Source organism: Platalea leucorodia (assembly GCF_965183815.1).
Source record: "Platalea leucorodia genome assembly, chromosome: 1".
NCBI classification, from domain to species: Eukaryota; Metazoa; Chordata; class Aves; order Pelecaniformes; family Threskiornithidae; genus Platalea; species Platalea leucorodia.
This window is the reverse complement of record NC_138823.1, coordinates 142695683-142708397: the sequence shown is the minus strand read 5'-3', so window position 1 is coordinate 142708397 and position 12715 is coordinate 142695683. Positions and strand designations below refer to the sequence as shown.

General features: G+C 38.9%; 1 protein-coding gene across 1 annotated transcript in view; it reads right to left on the bottom strand.

Moving 5' to 3' along the window:
• CDK6 (cyclin dependent kinase 6) overlaps positions 1–12715 on the bottom strand; it is a 131152-nt gene that overhangs the window by 89979 nt on the left and 28458 nt on the right. The window contains exon 3 of the mRNA XM_082326630.1: positions 9711–9846. Within this exon, the coding sequence (XP_082182756.1) occupies positions 9711–9846 (136 nt within the window). The remainder of the gene's footprint in view (positions 1–9710; positions 9847–12715) is intronic.

Here is a 12715-nt window from a genome sequence, read left to right as displayed (position 1 = left end):
AGTAGTACAGGATAACAACTGATTCTCCTCTGTTAGCTCCTCTAATTCGCAGTCTTTCAACCTCACTTCTGAAGCTGGAGCAATCTGTTTACATAAAATTAAGCAGACGCTTAAGTGCCTTCCTGGAGCAGAGCCTCTTCTCCCTTTGGGGTTTCTCCTTTAAGGTCTGAAGTTGAACGAAATGGTTCAGGTGTGTATTCCAGCATGACTTTAAAGGTTTTATGTATACTGACATAAGCGGTAGTACTGTATAGCTGTAACAATAACATAGAAGTAAGAAGAACCTAAAATACTGATGTTTATGAGTCTTTGGATAAGGCTTCCAACCCAAAAATTAAGGACAGATTTGATCTAGGAGCTTGAGCCTTTGTAATTTGCTCTTTCTTAATTGCAAACTGTTCAGGCTTTGCATGAAAACAAATGAAAGCTGCTTGCTAACTGATGCTAATAGCATTGCACCACACTCACCCCTGGAGGAACCCTAAGAAGCCACCAGTTACACCACAGAAGGATTTGACCCATAGTTGTGCTCTGGAGTACCGACATTGGCAAATACTACAAAACCACGTCTGCTTTATTAAAACTACAAGTAAATCAATCATTTTAATTTCTAAATATTTTCCCTTGCTGTCGCACCAAGAGCAAACAACAAACACTATTTCTGTTATTTCACTCGTGTTTCCATTCTAAATTTTCTGTCTTCCGGCAGCTGCTTGCGAACTTACTGATAATGTGTGCCTTTGTTTGGACTTCTTAAAAAGAAGGATATTCTCAAAATGGAAGAAAGCTCATTTTATTTCACTTTGAAACCTGAGAAACCTGTAACATGAACCATACACTGATTACAGAGCACTGATATATAAAGGAAGCAGTTGTGTCAATGTGTGACATTGTGGCTGTGGTGGGGAAACAGCAGAGCAGAGGAGAAGCATTATTTTAGACAAATAATGCTGTTGTAGGATCTGATTATCATGACTCGTGTTTAACAAGGTGTTGTGTAAAGGCCAGCCAAAAAGGAGGACCTATTATGGTGGGCACTATACAGTCAAGGGTTTTCACACAGCCTCTTCCATTAAAAGCTCACAAATAAAATGGACAAGACAGACCCCAGGTGGAGAAACAGTGTGACAGTTCCATGATATTACTTTTTTTATGGGAGTCAGTTAGGAGGGGATTAGCAAAATGGAAAGAAAAGCGATGGAGAGAAAAGTTCTGGAGGGAGGGAAAGAACAGAAGAGTGCTATACACTGTAAATACGGAATGAAAGTGAGGTGAAAAAATGAATGTGGAAGGGAAGGATGGAAGGAAAAAAGGGCTGGAAAAAAATGGGATTAGCACAGGCAGAGAACATTGAATTGAGATCACTGGAAGCTCTCTGAGTGTCAGAGGTTTTGACTTTGGTTGCTTCAGCAGCTGGGTGTAGCTGGCTGATGCCACTGGCTGGTGCTTCTTTGCAGTTTTGTCCGTGATGGCCAGAGGACGGGAAGCAGGGAGGAACTGTGTCTGCTCCGGTATCTGCAGGGGCAGGTGGGACGGGGCTCTCCGTGTGTCTCTGATCTGACACACTGAGTAGGAGGCAGCCTCGGCTGGGTCCCATTTTATTCCTTCCCTATGACTAGAGCAGCCCTCATTCCAGCTCATCTGTATCTGATGACAAGCTGAAACATAAGCCTATGGGATGGACTCTGGGAATCAGCAGATATGCATGTGTATATATACACGTGTACGTGCATGTGTAGTATGCCTTCACGTGTACACATATAAAGACAACATACACTAAGCACTCCCTAGGCACAGGAGAACTGGTGCTACCCCTTCTGTATTCTTGTACTTTTGACTCTTCTCTAAGCATCTGAGGTGCCAGTTCTGGCCTCTTCTGGCCCACAGCTACTTTGAAATCATGAACTTCATAGACAGCAGAGTGATGATCATAGACTTTCCCTTTCCCTTTCTCCCACTTGCTGGAATAGCAACATTTCTTTTGAAAATACGTCAGAGCAATTTTACAACAATTATATGTGTATATATGTGTGTGTTTATGTGCCTATATATATATATTAATAATTTTTAAATTCTTAAAGCTAATTTCAAGTTCTACGTGCAATACAAAAAATTCTGTCCCTATCCATTTGTATGGGACTTTGTTCTCTGGCATAAGCTAAATACATCTGTTACAGAGGAAAAGAAACAAACGCAACATATCTTGATTAAATCAGTGTGCCACTAAAGTAACACGCTTCAAATTAATTTCTACTGTGGGATAAAACAACCTGTGTATTCACTGGCATAAAAGCAGTGCATACAGCTAAGTGCAAGAGTATTAAATTTCTCTTGGGGTGGCATAGAGAAAAGTTTTATAAAAAAATAACTTATTTGATTACTATATTATCTTCTATTAGCTATGCATTTTCTGTGGCCAACTTTTGAATTATTTTACACTACAGCTGTGTATTTGCTGTGAATAAATATGGACACTTTCTGAGTATTCTAGTATAGAGAATCTGAGCTGCAATAACTTGGGTTGGCTGAGATGGGAAAGGTATCCTGCCGTAATGCTTCTTGTCCCAGATCAGCTGAGTTCAACCCTTAGAATTTGGAGTTCAACAAGAAAAAATATGTTGGCCAGGTTTCCCAAATATCTACCTTGTCACAATTTGTGTCATTCTGTCTCCTCTTCCCCATCTCCATGCGCTTGTTTTGGGCTGAAGTATAGCTTTGTGGGTATGCAGAGGCATAGGGGCCTGATTTCCTTCCAGTGCAGAAACTACTATTAAGAAAGTGATTCCTATCTGCCCCAATAAAAATCAAGAATGGCTCTTTGAACATCTCCTCTTTATCTCACATCTGCTGCAGTCTGACCTTCAAATTACTTGTCAAAAGTAACATATGGCTTGTAAGCAAAATTTAGAACACGGGTAAATCCAAACATTTCAGTCTATTGTTCGGCCACTGCTTTACGTGCACCATGAGCTGCAACAGCTTTCTCTTAATTGCTTTAACTGTGGCATCTGATCTTTGATGAAGAGAAAGACTCCGAAAACATGAGTGATGCTTCTGCTGATCACTGAGGCAGGATTTACTTGCAGAGCAAGTTGCGACTATACACCACCACCATGAGACAAAGGAAAGCATCTTGAAAATACTCCCCACTCCAAGGAACTGCCACTGGCCCTCTGCGGAACTGTACGGCACTGTCTCTGACATGCTGCCTGGCAGTCTAGCCCCACTTTTACACCTGCTTGAGCATTATTCCTACCACGTGCTCCCTTTCTTTCAGTGTCATCAAAGCATTTCACATAGCAATTGCTACCACATTGATGTTCCAATAGCAAAAACCCAGTGTCACTAATAATCCGAGAGCATCTCAAGGGAATCCAGAGCAGCATCACATAAGCTTTTTTTTTGCATCACATCAACGTCCAGCTCTGCAGAATTAACAGAAATGAAACGAGCTGATAGCAACATTTCACTTTCAGTGTTTGTAATACTGTAATTTTGCAATGACTTGATCATAAATTCTGTTCTACCAAAGGCTCAATCTCCATCCCTGCCCACAATTCAGAATCTCTTCAGTTTCTTAATTCCCTTTGACTTTCTGAATAAAGATGATTTCTGGCCCTCCATCTATTGAAAACAACAGATTCCTTCTGACTTCAAAAAGGATGTGTCCCTTAGGGCCCTACTGGACTGTACTGCTGCCTTGAGACTTTGGGCCATAAAAGTAAAGTAGGTTGAGATGTCCATTTAGAGAGCCCTTGATAGACATCTTTTCACAGTGACATTTCTAGTTCAGTGTCACTGTTTTGAAAGACTAAAATTATTATTTCAGGCAGGTTGCTTTCATGCATTATGCTACAATGTTGCTTGACTGCGTTCCAAACTGGAACAACTGAAAAAATGTGAAGCGCTCCAATGATTTTAAATCACTCTAGTCAGGACAGAGTGATTTAAAATTATTGGAGTGCCTCACATTTTTATGAGCTCTCAGTTTGCAAGCAATGGAGGTCTGGGCAGTCCTGGGCTACAGCACTGCAAAAAAACAACTATACATTATCATCAGTTTGAAAATGTTTGCATTTGAATTTGGAAATGGTAGGGATTTGGAGATATTTAATGCCACCATAATTGAAATCAAAGGCTGTACACTGACTGTAAAAATGTCCAAGCTAAAGAAGTAACTGTACAGATACAACATTATATTTGTAGCATCCTGTGCTCAGCAGTCCCTTCATTCGAATCATGTCTCCTCCTAGCCCCTTGGTCAGACCGTACATTGCTACTTGCACCACCGCACAAAAGGAGATGTGGCTGTGTCTCTACACGCAGCACAGTATGGGAAAGAAATGACAACACCTGCGACAGAGGGAACCACCACCCTTTGGAGAATAGCCTCTTTTTAAGGTTTAGTCCCTTCAGAGCTGCCACTTGCGCAGCGCACCTGCTCTCTCTCCTGCTACCCTTCCATGCAGCAGTCCAACCCCGGTAGTAGGATAACAGAGAAAAAAATAAAAGATTTATCCCATAATAATATATCAGTTAAATCCTTTTGTTTTTCATTTATTTATAGTGGCAGCTCTTCTTTAATTCACATTACGGATTCAGAACAAAATTTATTGCAAAATACTCCACAAAGAATGAGATCCTTAGCAGCTGCAAATGGGCATCATTTACACCTCTTAGTATCAGCTGGGGATCTGATTCATTATTTGTGGACTCTAAATTTCTCACTAAGTTTTGCTTCGTTCTTTACCACAAAAGTACTGACAGGAAAATGTTAGTAACAGCTCTTCTCTTAGTATCTTTCTTATTAATTTGAGTAGGCTCTTTTTTTAGTGACTTTTAACTTTGATGTTGTTAAATACGGCCACACTGAAGACTCTCAGTACTGGCGAATCTGTTTTCCTGGAATATCTTATGTTGTTTTCAGAATTGCATGGTTGTGTGACATCTGCTCCACATCTCATATGTGATCGACTGAGTAGGTACAACCGTGGCAGATGGCTGATGACTCACCTCACAACACTGAACACTGGTTTGCTTTCTGAGAAGCAACATCTTCATATTAATTTTCTAAGAGTCTTGCAAAGATGTGACCAGTCTGCCTGGTTTGATAGCAGGTAATGTAAGTTACAGGAAATGCACAGGGATGCAACAGCAACATTTATTCTAGGACGGGGGTAATATTTTTAAAATTCAATTTTTGGGCTACTATCAATCAGATAAATCCACAAACGGAAATCAGGTTCACTGCTGTACTTTCTAAATTTTAGGCATCTAAATTGCAAAATCTGCATTCCTGAATTAGACAGAGATCTAGGCTTCCTATGCAAAGGAGATGATACAGAATAATATCCACAGAAACCGTTCACTTGAGTGAGGAATCAGGGAACACCAGAGAAAAGGATATACCTTAAACCCTGTTCTCTCTGTGATTTGGATGCCCTGTTCCAGGCTGGGGGGAATACCACGAAGATTCACAGATCACAGACCTGGGTAGAAGGACATTCCCAGCTCTTCTAACATCCCATGATAGATAACGTATGCCCCTGCTATACTGGAGACCTTCGTTCTGTTCCCTCCTCTGCTGACTGTCAGATTGAAACAGGCACAGCCCAAGTAGCACGTGTAGCTTGGGTAGGCTAAGTTCTGGTCAGTTGTAAGAAAACTATTGCAAGAAGCCACAAGTTATAATGACGTTACCTCGCAAAGTTAACTTTGTCCATTACTAAAACTGAAGAACCTCAGTAACAGTTTGTTATCCCCTCTCACTCTTACAGACTCCTTGGCCCAGCAGAACAAGATGACTGGAGGGAACTCCAAAGAGCCATTCCTAAACCACTTAATTTACATCTCTATATACCAAGCCATCACATGCATATATTAATGTAAAGCTAAATATTGCTATATACATCACAATAGCTTAAATCAATAAACATCAACTTGTTTGCAGGCACATGATTTCCATACTAAAAATGTAATTAGTGCTATAACAACCATATCCATATACACATCCTTTGGGATCAGAAAAACCATGCCAGCCTCACAAGCATCACATCAAAATGTGACCACCCAGCTTAAAACATGCTTCAGTCCCAAAGACTAAGACATTAAAACGCTTTAGTGGCCTGTTAACTATTTTTTTTTAAATCTTTCTGTGGCATAGACGTGTCACTCCCATTTCCACTACCCTTATGTCAACTAACAAAAGTTCCTAATGAGCCAAGCCTCTCGGAGGCTCAACTGCTAACGCCATTAACATTACCAAAGACCTGTGCATGACTAACAGCTGTGTCCTAAGGAAACTGAACTCATACCTTCCATTTCCACATAAACTGCTCTAAAGTTAAAGAGTATCCCAGGAAGAAAAGAAGGGAGGAGACGATGGGTAGAGAGGAAAGAAGGAAGATATTGTCATTGCTGAGTCTGATTCATCCTGTATGGAACATATATTAATCAGGTCTGACAGAGGAAGCCAGCAAGGGTGAGAAGGACTATAATCCAGTAGTTACAAAGACATATTAGTTAGATAAAGGGCTTGAATAGTTCTCCTTCAAAGGTGAATGCCATGTCCACAAGTATTTGGAGTCATGTTCTCCATCCCTCTAGCCCAAAGTATACTCCATTAAAAAGTAATGGAAGTGCTTCAGCAGAAGAGATTTAAAATACCTCCGTTCAGAATAACCTGGAAGTCAGCAGCCAGAGCTATAGCTACAGCATTTCGGCTCCTGGCGACAGGGAGGAGAAGTGAGCATGTCTGCCCTACATCCTGGGTAAGTACTCCCACTACCAGGCAATGCCTCAAAGGGAAACTGCCTCTCTTCTATCATTTTATGGGCACCTGTGGATATGTTCCTAAAATACCCTCGAGTTGACTCCTGCTGCAGGGCTTTAGACATTAGAAAGGCATGGCTGAGCAGCATTCAGACAAAAGCTTTAGTTGTGTTTGAATGATCATTATGATTAGTGTCTCTGAACTACTACAGTCTGACTACTATCTGCTAAACGTAAAGGAAATTCTTAAAATGGTACCAATGTCACTTATATTCCTTGGCAGTTGGTAACTAAAAACCCCAGCATGCCCCAAACCAGAAAAAGCTGAGCCTCCCACCCCCAAATGGTACGTAATGATGGTAGTTAATTCACAGAGAAAAGATCTTTTGGGGCTGATAGTTCTCTCATAGTAATTTTATGTCATTCAAGTTCCACTAACAACTGTTGAGTTTACACCATGGTGCCAAAGAGGTATGTTAGATCCTTCAACTTCAAGCTATCCAGAGCTTACTTGGCTCATTTGGCACCCCTGTGTTGCTGACACATGCAGAATTTTAACAGATGGTCTTACAATACTGGCAGTTGTTTTGTACTGTGCTAGTGGTGAGGGGAAATACTCTACACAAATTGTCTGCAATTCTGGAAAATAAATGAAGTACAAATCCATATTAACCTCAAAAGCCAAACTATAAAAAGTCAGATTAGTCAGTTAACGATGTATGTGCTCTGGGTTAAACGCTCAGTTGCTGCAAAATGGCAATATTTCCCTGCAGCCAGGAGAACTATGCTTTGCTTCAGTTTCTACCAGGAATATCGATAAACACTGTATCATTACAAAGGTATTGAAATGCATTAGGAGTCAGCCTTGAGACCCTTCCTCATGTGATCAGCCCTGACTGTCAGAAAAAGTACCTCCATAAACTGGGTGTTTTCACATAAATAGCGAAGCAACAGGGTGCAGCTTAAGTTAACCGAATCTCTTTTTTCCCATGCCAAACAGAATTCAAGAAATAACACACCAGCTACTGTGCAAATGTTGAAATCAACAGCGACGACCAAGTAAACAGCAATTTTACATTTTTCCTCACCCATTTAAAAAGAGCTGCACATACCACAAGCTGAATTTTACACTCACTAATTTCACAGGCTGCAGTGGAACTTGCACTGTACATAAAAGACCAGAATTGCTCCTCCTTGTTTCTGTCCGGCTAATTTTTTCTCTCTTACTGTGCCAAATTATCAGATATATCAACTGGGTTGAACGAGTAAGCCACGTATGCAGAATAGCGCTTTTCAAAAGCAAACCCAACAATTTCCTTCACCAGTATACAACCTCCATGAAATGTATGTTTACACATACATGTTACAGTCTACTAGTGCACATTTAGAACAGGCTTTTAGAAAATCACAAATGTTTTAGTCCAATGCTCACCTCTTCTATTTGCTTTAAATGAAACATAGCTCGAAAGATATTTCAAACTGAGATTTCAGAGGCTTGGTCATTCAGTCCCCAACCATTTCAATATATTTAGTTAGATAATATGTCAGTCACCTTGTACGTTATTTTCACAATGTTAGTTACTTTGAAATACAGTTCCCTTAGGTAGCTTCAAAGCCCTAGAAGGAAGTAGAACCCTAAAAACATTATCATAAAAGAGTCCTTGAAATGCAAGAGGTACATTCCAGTCTTCTGCTGAGACTGAATCAAAGCTGTATCCATTTTTAAAAAAAATTATTTTACCCACTAAGGTTGCTTTAAAAACATGGTTGCTGGAACTGACTGATGTTATACATTTGTGACTTTGATACAAGTGAAAAGATCTTTATCAGTTTTATGTCTAATTTTATACTGAAAGATCAAACAACTCCTAAGTTTGAAGCTGTTAGTAAAAAAAAAAAAACCTAAAACAACTAAATTTCAGATAGGCTTCATGTTTTCTTTTCCTCCCTCAGGACTTTTGCCAGACTAAGATGACACAACATACTTCCAGAAAGTACTTATACAAATGCAAGATAATCCGTCTCTGAAAGCATAAATTATTTCTCCTCATGAAAAAAAGAAAAATCAAAATAAATATTAAACAGACACAGCCAAAATGTAGGAACATCAATCCCTCTGCTTCTCTTCCCAGGCGTAAACATTTTGTCAAACATTTCAAGCTATGATCCTCAATGTAGCACTTCGCTGTGGAACTCCCAGGAGAGAAGAGTTGGTATACATATTTTAGTACCAATGATGCAAGCGTGTCCTGTCCTGGGAAGAGGTCCTCCCTTACAGATGCAGAGTATGAGATAACATGACGGGAAAACTTCATGATCATCCTTCCAGTTACTGAGAGCCTTCCCAGCTTCTACAACAACTGCTCATGGCTACCCCCTTCCTTGAGCCCACCCTCTGCAGAGCTTACCACAGGTCCACAGTGAACATTTCCTGCTCCTGGACTGTACAGAAGCCTTTCTGGCAAGAGGGACATGAAACGAAAGGAGTCTCTTAGGGAAACAAAAGGCAAAGGGAAAGGGATAGGAGCACAGGATTTATTTTATCCATTCTGACAATATTCACCACTCTACCAGACACCTTCTAGGGAAGGTTCAAGTAGTCTTGGACTAAACAATAATGGTATCATCTGCCTCCAGCTGCAAGCAAAGGTCATTCTTAATGATTTGGAATGCTACATTTGCTAAAACAGTAGAGATTCAGGGGATTTATAAATCTAAAAGAGAAAAAAACCCAAGTGCAACATTTCCACAAAGAGATTACATCTGTTAGTGAATACGGATCTTTGTGCTGCAATTCATGTCCCAAGGTGGGCATTACTCAGTTTTGATATAACAAAATCCTATGGAATCAAAACGCAGTTTGTCTTTGTGATTTATCTCTTTGCCCTTCCTATCTAATATTTTCTGAAATAACATCCAAAATTTTTCTTCTTAAATACCTTTATAGTTTCAGTAGGCACTCCAGGCTCTGGAACTTTATCCAAGTAAGTAGTCAAGTCTTGATCCACATGTTCAAACACTAATGTTAACTTGGTCTCTCTGTCTGTTCGTGACACGGTGCACACATCAAACAATCTGAGAGGAAAAAAAGAAAAGAGGAGGTAAGTATACAGGAACCAGTACAGACATATATACCTTGCAGCTCATACATGTCTATTTGAATTTCTTACAGGATATAGAATGGAAAAAAGAGCTTTCCAAAGGTAGAGCAATCTTTGAGCTCTTGATTCATCACATAACTACTGATACATCAATAATATCATATCTCTCTGTCATGTGTTGATTCTGAAATAGGATTAAGTATTAAAAATTCATCAGCTGTTCGAAGTAAAATAATTACATGAAAAGAAAATATTTTTTGGACAGAGCAACTAGAGTTAATACATGATATTTATCCACATTCTATGCTGCAGCACTTACAGTCATTAAAAAAAAAAATTGTGAGAAACATTTTTGAGAAAAAATATACAGGGTGTTTGCATGCACCCTCACTTTCTTCCCACATAACTCCCATGTTCACTATTACATGGCTTTATAATTAAATTTCCTTTGGCAGAAACAGAATTTCTTTGCTGATTACTCTTGCAAGTTCCTGGTTGCAAGGAATACCTTCAGAGTCAGGATGCAGTCTGGAAAAAAGCTTTGTGCACAAGATACCACTACTAAGAAGCTTTCTTCTCTCATCACTTTCTGTCATTCTTTTACTGAAATTTCTTTATCATTTCACCTCGTTGCACAACATCAAATTCAAACTAATTTGCAAAGCTCTTCATAATGTCACATTCCTATCTGATTACTCTATTTTCTATTGTTTTCTCTTTTTAATTAGGATTTCTGTCATCTTCTCTACTTCATCTACCATACCAGCTTTAATCACTGTTTTATCTTTTTCACAAATGTTTGCCCATCCTTCTATGCTTCACACCTATACTTCTATCAGTGACTATCCTTCCTCAAGTCCCACTTCTAAAAAATCACAACAGGAAACTACCTTACAGATGGAAGGGCGCTTGTTCCCCACTCACATACTTTAATAATGTGTTTATTCATTTAGTTTTAAATTGTACAGATCAGATATTGCCTTTCTCTCTGAAGTGAGGCAGAAAATCAATTCCTACTTTTATTAGTTGACAATACATTTAAAAAATGTATGAATACAGTTGTTGAGAAAAAAGTCTACACAGTTAAACTGAAGAACCTATCATCGATAACAAACTAAAGTAGTGTTGATACTAGTGCATATTTTGGTCAGCATCATGGCAGTTACGTTGCTTTATTACATGTATCTTTCATCCTCTTAGAGTAACTGCTTCCTTACTTTGTGCAAAGTGCAGGATTTCTGATAACATTATCAAGTAATATTTTTGTTGTTTTTCCTAGGACTGAAGGCTTTATATGCAGGAGCTGTAGACAACAGATCACGCACAAAGCCTTGGGGGTCACTGCTTTTCAAAGAGGACATCTGACAAATAGACTAGGAAAACACTTTGCACTGAGTTTTTACTTCTTACCTTAAATCTCAAAACATTTCACAAGAGAAGGGAAGATAAGAATTGGCACAACTATCTGTAAAGACTGTAATCCAGGTTTAGGAGAGCAGTATGTTTCACTTGAGATGATACAGATTTAACATGTTAAAGCTGTGGTCCCACTTTGACAGCATTTCCCAAATAATCTTTGGTCAGACACTTAAGAATTATTAGCCACCATGTTTTGAAAATGGATGCAGGCACATTCCTTTTAGCTTAAAGAAGCTTTTTCAGTGAGTAACAATTTGGGAACCAGAGTTACAGAATATGGAGAGACTGTCACCCTACCTCTACTAGAAGAGTAATCTGTACTTAATCTGTAATCATCATATGAACAAATATTAATTAAATTATTATGGTAACATAGCGACTGTAACAGTAAATGTCTTGGCACATTTCTCATAAAGACAAATACTGTTCTCTTCAAGATTCCCTTAATGGGGCGTACATGGAAGACAGATGTCTTGTACACAGTAAATCAGTTTTGTGAAAAGTCACAAACCTTCCTGAAAAGTGAAATTTGCTGGTATTTGGCTGGAGGTTAATAATCTGCAATATATTTATATAAATCAATGTGGAATGTAGCCGGACTGCCTATAACCCCAACACATGCAAATAGAGAGGAGCCAGACAGGTCTGAACATCTGAACATAAACACTGGAAAATATTTCCAACTGTATGATTCCTTTGTGTTGACCTACATTTACCTAAAAATGTTCTAAAACACCTTTTTTGCCAGGTATTTAATACAGTGGCAAAAATATCTTTTCAACTATAGCAGAATTATAATTCAAGAAAAAAAGGAAAAAAGATTTCACTGTATAGAATACAGAAGCAACATGTAATTTCCAACTCACTGTGAAGGGAAATGCTGATTCTCTGTTTAATTCATCTGTATGTGGCTTATTTTGATTCTGGCATTTTCTGGCACAGCAAAATAAGGAACTCAGAGGAGCGCAATTCTAGTTACCTATTACTGAGTAATAGTATTATCTTTCCTTTTTATACACCCTTTATGTGAAACTCTAAATGCTTTACTGTTAATAATAAAAACTCCAGATCCTGCACCAGGCTGGGTGCAAGCACATCTTGTTTACTCACAGAAAATACAGCTGCTGCTTTAGAAAGATAATAATTTAAAGCACAGCTTATGTGAATCCACGATATTACCAAAAGACAACATCTGGCATTGCCTGTGCTAATCATTCTGGAAATAGATCGAGAAAGACGCAGCCTCTTTATTTAGTAGTTTCCATAGGGATAAAACTCCTTTTTATAAATTATGTTCTTTTACATCGACTGTGAGAAAATCATCCATAAAGTTGTCTTCTTTAGCTAGGAACATCTCTGCTGTCTACAGTGCACATCTCTCAAGCCATTTCCTCATGATTTTCTGTACGTGACGGGTTAGTTTT